This window comes from Gavialis gangeticus, unplaced genomic scaffold (assembly GCF_001723915.1).
Source record: "Gavialis gangeticus isolate Ggan-Ray unplaced genomic scaffold, GavGan_comp1, whole genome shotgun sequence".
In the NCBI taxonomy this organism is placed as follows: domain Eukaryota; kingdom Metazoa; phylum Chordata; order Crocodylia; family Gavialidae; genus Gavialis; species Gavialis gangeticus.
Window position 1 is genome coordinate 5568939 of NW_017728980.1, and position 8992 is coordinate 5577930.

Genomic DNA, 8992 nt, shown 5'->3' on the forward strand with positions numbered 1-8992 from the left:
TTTTTTCCCCCCCCCCCCCCCCCCCCCCAGTGCTCAGGCAGTGCTTTTTGGCATTGTTGGGGAGGTCAAGACTTACCCTGAGATTTTTTTGCCTTTTAGCTCTAGGAAGTGGACTGCAATGGCGAATTTCAAAGGTCATGCCCTCCCAGGCAGTTTCTTCCTCCTCTTTGGACTCTGGTGGTCTGTGAAATATTCATTCAAGTATCTCAGCCAGAAGTTGAACAGGAAGTGCCATAGAAACCGCTGCTATCAGCGCCTGGATGTCATTGAAGGGGCAGCCAAAGTCATCTTTGCCTTAATAGGTAAGGACTGTGAAACGGATTTCCCAGTTGCAATGTATTGCACTGTATCTACTCATGAGTGTCACCCGTTGTGTGTCTTTCTCCAGGGATGCTGGCTGAGCAGTTTGTCCCCGATGGTCCCCACATGCATCTGTACAGCAGCCAGGAACACAGCTGGGTGAAGCTAGCAAATTGGCAGCACACAACCATGTATCTGTTCTATGGGATCTCAGGTGTTGTGGATGTGCTCTCGTACTCCCCACTCAAACTGCCCCTGGGACTAGATCGGCTCATGCTTTCTGTTGCTGTGTTTGTTGAAGGTTAGTAGCATCCCAGCACATGGGGCTGCATCGGGCATGTGGCTGCTTCCTGGTGGTCCTGGACTCAGTGCGTGGGGTGGGACTCAGCATGCGGCACCAGAATCAGCATGTGGGTGGGCCACAACCTGTGGGGCTGGACTCGGTGTGGGCTCCCAAATCTATGCACGAGTTAATCTGCAAACTGAATCTGGCCTGTGGACCAGCTGCACCTCACTCATCTGACCCATGAGCCAGAAAAGATGGGCACCAGTGGCCTAGAGGATTTAGACACCTTCTCAAGGAAACCAGTGGGAACCGTATATCTGTGCATCCATATCCTGTAGCCACATTTGAAAACCTCTACCTACGAGTATAATAAAGCCCTTTAACAACTGTGTTTTTCTTATCCCACTAGTGATTAAGGGATAGGAGAACTGACACAAAAAGTCACTGGAATAAACTGTTAATTACCATATTTACTCAAATATAAGACTACCCCCTATAATTAGATTCTATATATGGAAAATTTATAAATGTTATTATTTACCAGGTATAGGAATAGGTATTGGAGAGTTGTCTCGAATTCCCCCTGCCCAATGGTGCAGCAAAAAAGGCTGGGGTGGGGAGGTGAGGTGGCTCCCTTGCCCTCGGCCCCAACCACTTCTTCCCTCTGCAGGTTTCCTCCCTCCCCCCAACACCTACACCCCGCCACCGCCAGCCTCCACACCTCCTCCCATTCCCCTCAGCCTCTGCATATTTCCCACAAACTCTCCCTACTCTCTGCCTCTCCCCCCTGCACTGTCAGACTGGACCACTCTGTCCCACAGCAGTGCACATGGAAAGTCAGTCCTCACCCTGCCATGCAGCAGTGTCCGGGCAGCGTGGGAGCATGGGCAATGCTGACTGACTGAGCAGGGAAAGGAGTCCGTATGAGCTCAGTGCCTGGGAGAAACCCCAGCCCAAGCCAGAGCTGAGCTGTACCCCACAGTAATGGGGAAGAAAGAGGCTGGGTGGGGAGGCAGAAGCTGCAGGGGGGAAGCAAGCGTGCGCAGCAGGAGGCCTGGTAGATATTGTTCTCCATTTCCCCAAGCTAGAGTGCATTTAAGCCTGGGTTGTCAGTGAAGGGCCGTCTGTAGTGAGATGCAAAGTGCAGCCACTGCATATAATAAGAAGGGAACCTCTGCCATCGGGCTTTTGCAGATCAGTCTTCTCACCGTCAGTAATGCTGGACTGTGGAGAGGTTAGCTGGGGTGGAGTGAGACTACGAGTGGCTTTATGCTCCTTAGCGGCTTCGTGTCGGTAGTAGTTTGAGGCTCGGAAACGTAACTAGCCAGAAGGTGCCAATGCCAGTCAGGATAAGGACATGTTGTTGAGACCAAGAGGTGTCCCACCTACGGGAACTTGATGCCTAGGAAGCTTGCAGTCCAAAATGCAGCTGTCTAATGGATTTAGGCACCTACTGAGTTTTGTGACTATGGGAGCAGGGTCAATTTGAATCGCTCTTCAGAACATCTATAACTAAACCCGGCCTAACTCCACTTCACGCGCCTGAGGAGCCGATCTGAATCGAGCCCATGCTGTAACCATCAGAGATGAGCTAACGATTCTGCCTTTATTTCAGGAGCAACTGCCTCACAATTACCGCCATGCCCGAGGGTAGCATGGATTCCTCAGGTGACAATGGCGTTGTGATTTGAAACAAGCTCAGTTTACTTGGTACAATAATGGGCTAGTGGATGCTACGCTTGTATTACAGCTTTCGAGCTGTGTTCCTGTGCTGCGTGTGCCCCCAGAGAGTAATTCATTGCACTCCAGACACCGTCAGTCTCACCTGCTTTGCTTTCTCCTCACACAGCACATCCACAGAGCCCGTTTGCTGACTTCACTGCATCACAAATACTATTTTCCCATCCTGCACAGTCAGGGCCAGGATTTCAGGTTGCTCTCAACTTGAACAGGGCAAGAGGATGACAGTGTGCAACTGAAGCACTTATTTGTGGTGAATACATTAGATCTAGGAATTCCTTGTGATTATTTTCCTCCTCCCGATCCCGATCGGGTTGGAGAATTCAGAACAGGGGCTCCTGTGAGTGACAGGACGTTCGACGTGGGGCAACTCGGACGCCAACATTCCTGTTTGCAAAAGTTTAGTTATAAAAAATTGCAATCTACAGTTTTCCAGGAAAAACTGGTGAACACTAAACTAGTGAGGTACAGAACATCTCAGGAACGCAATAGCGAGGGAAGGGTGGCCAGTCACATCCTGGGATGGTGCCTTCAGCCAAGTCACCTGAGTGGCCATGTTCTTCAGCCTTCCTGTTTTTACAAATGGCATTACTGGAACTCCTCTTTTTTGGACAAGTGCTTTGCGATTTATGGAGGGAAAAGACTCATGGGAGCAAAGTGTTGGTTGCTACAATGATGAATGTGTAATGATTTCCACAGGTTTTCTCTTCTATTACCACGTCCTTCACCGCCCCATGCTAGACCAGCACATCCACTCCCTGCTGCTCGTTGCCATTTTTGGTGGGGCCTTCAGCATCTTACTGGAAGTCTTCCTGCGGGACAATGTGACCTTGGAGCTATTTAGGGCTAGCCTCACCATCCTTCAGGGAACGTGGTTCTGGCAGGTCAGTTCAACACCCTGAGCTTCATTTTGGGGCTCAGCCTTAGGATGGGAGAGGAATGAGTGCAAGGAGGAAATGAGTCGCACACAAATCAGTTGTCCCTAATGGATAATCTTGCAAGATTATGGCAGATGCTTCATAACCTAGCTGTGAAAAATTGCCCTTAAAACTGGTTAGCCCCAGGCCATTTCCTATGGTGGTTGATAATGAAATCACTGCTTTTCTCCGCTCACTCATCTAAAAAGAGAAAGGGGAAATTACTCACCGTAAGCAAATGGAATTTTGCCAGGTTCTCATCATTTTGTACTAGTTAATGTTTCTCCAAAAGTATTGAATATAACGGACCCCATGGTATCCCCCCTGACGGAGTGGAAGGTTTAAGAGTCCTGCAGGTCTAAAATGGCTCATGAGCTGCTGGGTGATATTGCAGTGACCATTTAACACTGCGTGCTGAGAAAACGCAGCCAAGGATGTGTTTGCCGTGCGCATTTGTAGTTTCAAAGCATTCAACATGCATCTTTAAGTCAAAGGGCACACAAGAGACAGTCGGCCCAAGGGTGTAGCTGCATTCTCCAGCTCGATTCAGCGTGGGAACCTCCTTTCTTGAACATAAATCTAATTCAAAGGTTGTCGAGCCCAGTGCTTCCTGCAAAGTGGGTGAATACAGTGGTGTCGGAGGCTTCTGCCTCTCCGCTCAGCATTCTTGATGGGTTTTCCTAGGCGCTCCTTCTCCACACTTTCTGAGCACCTCACAATCTTTAAATTTATCTTCCTAGCATGCCTGGGAGGTTGGGCACTAGTATCACCATTTTGCAGACTTATCCAAGATTCACAGAAAAGCAGACTTATCCCTGCTGAGTCCAAGTCCAGTACCTTTACCTCAAAGCAAGCCTTCTTCTCGGGTAGTTGTCAGACTACCCCATTACGGTGTGAAGCCCTGTTGAGGGGAGAGTGAAGGGGAGCAACATTAGAGGCTGGAGCAGCAGGGGTGCTTTTTTTTCCCTCAGTGCTAATGAATTGTTTTATTCTATCAGATTGGGTTTGTATTGTACCCACCATGGGGAGGCCCCGACTGGGATGAAAAGGACCACGACAACATTATGTTCATCACCATGTGCTTCTTCTGGCACTATGCAGCTGCTCTTCTCATCATGGCCATAAACTACACTCTGACTTACTGGTATGTCTGGGGGTTGGCAGAAGTGCAGGAGACAAGTGGAGTTGGATGCATGATGCTATATATCATGGCCCACAGCACAAAGTCACAGTTGATTTAATTACCTGCAACTGCTTTAAATTTCAGGGCACCCTGAGAGATGTCGTCTTTATTGGTTGAGTGTACAGAATTCAAAGCAGTGTCAGCAAGAGCCACCTGCCTAACTGGGGAAACTTCAAAGCAATCAAGCCCCTAAAGTTGCTTCTCAAAGTCCAGCCATTTTTATTTCTTTGCACTATAGCTGACAACCAAAAATCAAACCTTAATTAAATAAAAGAGTCAAAGCTTTGCTGGGAATGCACAGTGCCTGGCACCCTGTGCATCTTTGACAACTTCCTTCCAAGGATTTCAAAGCAATTTACCTACAGTAATGTTTTGGACACATAATGCTCCTGTTGAGGCAGATAATAGCCAACTCCAAACATTACAGAAAGAGAGCTGGTCTGCCCCAGAAAATCTTGATTGCCTAAGAAAAAATATTTTTGCAGGATTTTTTTATTGCACTTCTGGTTTCTGAGATTTCCTGGTAGGATGGGGTCAGATTTTCACACATTTCTGTGAATTAGGAGGGCTGCATGTATAAGGTGCTTGCATGGACCCCAGCATCTTTCTTGTATCTACCTTCACAACAATCCTGTAAGCCTGGAATATGCCTCCATCCCCAGTTTGCAGAAGGGGATCAGAGAGGTTAAGGGCACGTATGTCTGGACTGCTTCCCCAAGAAGCATGGCTTCACTTACCCACCCCCACTGTGTGTGTGTCAAACCCAGGCCTAGGTGGTACCCCCTACAGCCCCCTAAATGACATGCTGATGGTCATGCTGGAAACCACGGCAGAGCTCAGTGATTGAAACCCCGCATCCTGACTTCTGGGCTTGTGTCTTGCCCACAAAAGCATTCGTCTTCCTGTTTATCGCAAAAGAAAGTCAGAGAAACATTTCAATGATACTAACATAGTCCATATACAAGTGCAGATGGGATATCTCATCCAGGTAGTGACTGTACCAGGTTGACGCACATGCCCATTCAGCTGAGTACTTTGCATTTGTACTTCCAGCACTGCAGAAGTAAATGAAATGTTTCAGTGTCTGAAACAGGCACGTTTCACTCTGCTCAGTGAAAGATGAGAAGTTGTACAATATGGTAGAACAGCACAAACTACTCAACCTGTTTAATCACATTTCTGTCCTTATATGTGGTTCTGCCATCCTGATCTTACTTGCCTACTGAGCAGGAAGAGTGGGTAATTGCTTGGATACCCATGAGCTGTTGTTTGTGTGTTACAGCTATATCCAGAAGTGCAGGAGAATCAGCGGAGAAATGGATATTGGACTTGGGGTCCGGAAGCAGAAAAATGACCAAGGCTCCCATACTGCCCTCTTAAATGAATCAGATGAGGAGTGAAGATGGCGCATCTCAACTCCCTGCTCTTATTTTTTTAATACTTTAAGAATGATTTTTTTAAATAAAATCGAAGTGATATTTATATCAGAATATCACTAGATAAAAGGTCCCACAGTTCTGCTGTGGAATAGTATGCACTGATTTAGGATACGTGGATGACATCCCTCTTGTGTAAATTCCCTCAGGAGCTTTGCATCTGAAATGTGGAAACAATATTCTATTTCTGATCACCTTAAAAGCCAAAATCAAGTGCAAAAATTCAGGACAACATTAGCAGTTTGGCTGATAGCGTCTTGCATCTGTGTTTCCGTGGCAATGGACTAAACCCATATGTCAGTCAAGATTTCAAAGTGCTTGAGGCCTGACCTTTGATTGCAGTTGGAAAAACCTCCTGATTGGGGTTCATGAACTCCGACTCCTAGGACCCGAGGGAGTCAGAAGGGTCACCCCAGGCAGGAAGAGAAGTGGAGAATGCTAAATGCCAAAACACGCCAAAGAATCTGTAACATCACTGTGTAATTGTGCTATGGAGATTTTGTACCAGCTCTGTCAGTTTAAGCATCTTTTTGTATTTCTGATGAGTGCCTTAAAGCCCGAAAATGATGAGAAATCCGAAATAAAAAAGTCCCCATTGACGTGGTATCCATAATTCATCAGACTGTTTTTGCAATAACATGTAGTAGTAAATACTAAAATTATGTTCATAACATTTGGCCTATATTGGATTTTGTACTGCTGCCGATAATCACAGTGTAACATGCTGCCCAGTTTAACTAGATTGGAATAACAAGGTCCCTAGTGGACTTCAAGGAGTCATAAGCAATCTAAATGTATCATCAGATTTTTGACAGATGTAAACCATACTCCTGGGGGTTTGGATAGGACCGGTGTGCGTGTGCGTGCGTGCGTGTGCATGTGTGCTTCTAATTCTGCAAGAGCTGATTTAGAGTCTAAGCATCCTACCGCAGGGCTACTGAAGGTGCTTCAGGGACACATCTCTCTCCCGCTTCCGGGAGAAGCGAGTTTTAAAGCGCCCTCTCCTCCCTGCCTGTCTTGCCTCCTTTTATATCTGACACTATGACACTGAAGTGCCAGACTGAGAAAAGATGCCTAAAACAATCAGCGCTTGCCCCAAGGTCTGGCCTAAAGGCCTGTCAGCTATGGGGCTTAGCTTCAGGAATTCACAAGAAGTTTCAACTTTTCATTGGAAAAAAGACCAGCGTGGAAATATGTGGAAAAGATGCCGTGGTATCTTGCAGGGGTTGGAGTTCAGGAGCCTCATGCCCTCATTTGTCAGTACACTATTTCCCATAATGCACCACAGCCAAGGGCTTCTACGATATATACTGTGATATAGCAAGAAACAAAATAAATGCATCACGGGGCACGTGCTCTGCCCCATAGAGGAGCACTGGGGGAGTGGGTGGGTGTCTAAGGCACTCGTGCTACCATCCTCCTACAAGGCACCACAGCAGCACTTCCAGCTCAAAGCCTCCTGTTTTCAACCAAACATTGGACTGAAAATGTTCAAGTTTTTACCAAAAAGTCAATATCTTTCCATGGGAAACAACACCTTGATGCCCAGCTCTAATTCTTTACACCTTTCTGATCTGATGCCACAGATAGGAACATTTGCAGCAGAGAGGATTTCTCAGATAATATTGGTAGCATGGGGCCTCTTAGACTTCAGGCCTGCATACTACACAATCTCTACATCCTTTCAGGTACCATAGCAATCACCTAATTTATTTAATAAAAACAGATGCCAAGCGGGCTCCTGAAGTGGAACAAAGAGCAAGCAACTTAATACATTTCCATTCTTTATGCCATGGAGAACGTAGCAATCCATCCCTCTAAGTCCTCTGACCTGGGCCCTGTATTATTAGTCTGCTGTGTCAGGCATTTGTCTCTTCTGGGGGCTGATCTTTGTTGCATCATAATGTTACCTGTATCCTTCTCAGTCTGTTGGACCAGCAGTGTCTTTTTGGGCAAGCATATAGGTAGGCAGTCATTTCCCTTGTATGATATCCTAATGAACCTTCTTCTGTTGCCTATCCCAGAAGCTGCTGTGCATCTAGTACCTTCGGACACAATGAAGAGAAAAGGCTATCAGAGGGGACATGCTGACCAAACTAATTTGTAGTTTTTTCCCCCAACCTGTCCTTACCAGACAACTAGATACAGAGACACATTGGAAATGCCGCTGCTTAAATCAGGCAGTAAAGTCCTGACGCTTGCACATGGGAAGGCAAGAGAGAGGAGAATACAAAATATTTCAGGATGCTGATTGAATTGCAAACATTCAAAGTCTGAATCCTTGAATATGAATGTTGTTCTTCAATGATAGGCTAAGAACTATTTTGATAGAGGGTTTTTTGGGAGGTGGGTGGCTTGCTGTAATCTACCTTTTCATACTGCAATTGGTCTGAATATCTGCCTGTGTATGTTTACATCTCCAGGAAAGCAAACCTTGCATGTTAAAGCCCTATTGAGCTTGTGTGAAGATAAGCTTGTTGGGAGAAGAAATGAATGTAGTCTAATGAATCTAGAATTTGAATCTGATTGCTAATACGCAGCACTGTTACCTGAATGCTAACTTTACTTTTTCTTTATTTCCTCCTGCTTTCACAGAACAGATTTTTTTGAATTCCTGATGACTGAGAGAAACATGAATACATTGATGGGTAAAGACTGCAGAAGCAGAACGTCTCATCTCTGTAAATTCCTCTGATGCAAAGCCTTATTTGTTAGTCTTACGAATTTTAACTCAAGCATTAGGCATTTTTGTAAAATCTAGTTTTGTCAATAATGTATCTGGAATGTTTCATCTGTGTTGCATTATTTTTTTCCCATTTTTATCATAACAACATAGTGCAAATGCCTTGCAATAACTGTTTTCTTTCTGATGATATACAAGTAGATTAACATAAAAAGGTGACAAACAGTTATCTGAAGTGCAAGGGGGTAAAACCAGGCTGTAGTGAACAAGCAGGAGAACCCATGTGAGGCTGCAGATGACTTGTGTTTATGTAAAATATGCAGAAATTAGGTGGCCACATGGTGGCAGCACAGATTGGAGAAGGTGCCCCAGAGTGTGCTGCATGAATGACAAGGTAGGTTTGGGTTATAATCATCTCCTCCCCCCCCCCCCCCCCCCCCCCCCCCC

At 46.0% G+C, this 8992-nt stretch overlaps 1 protein-coding gene across 1 annotated transcript in view; it reads left to right on the top strand.

Moving 5' to 3' along the window:
- Positions 1-6466, top strand: part of LOC109292012 (transmembrane protein 45B-like) — a 29762-nt gene extending 23296 nt beyond the window's left edge. The window contains exons 3-7 of the mRNA XM_019509254.1: positions 100-302; positions 389-601; positions 3026-3210; positions 4242-4387; positions 5709-6466. Of these exons, the coding sequence (XP_019364799.1) occupies positions 100-302; positions 389-601; positions 3026-3210; positions 4242-4387; positions 5709-5826 (865 nt within the window). The 3' untranslated portion in view covers positions 5827-6466. The remainder of the gene's footprint in view (positions 1-99; positions 303-388; positions 602-3025; positions 3211-4241; positions 4388-5708) is intronic.
- Positions 6467-8992: the final 2526 nt, after the last annotated feature.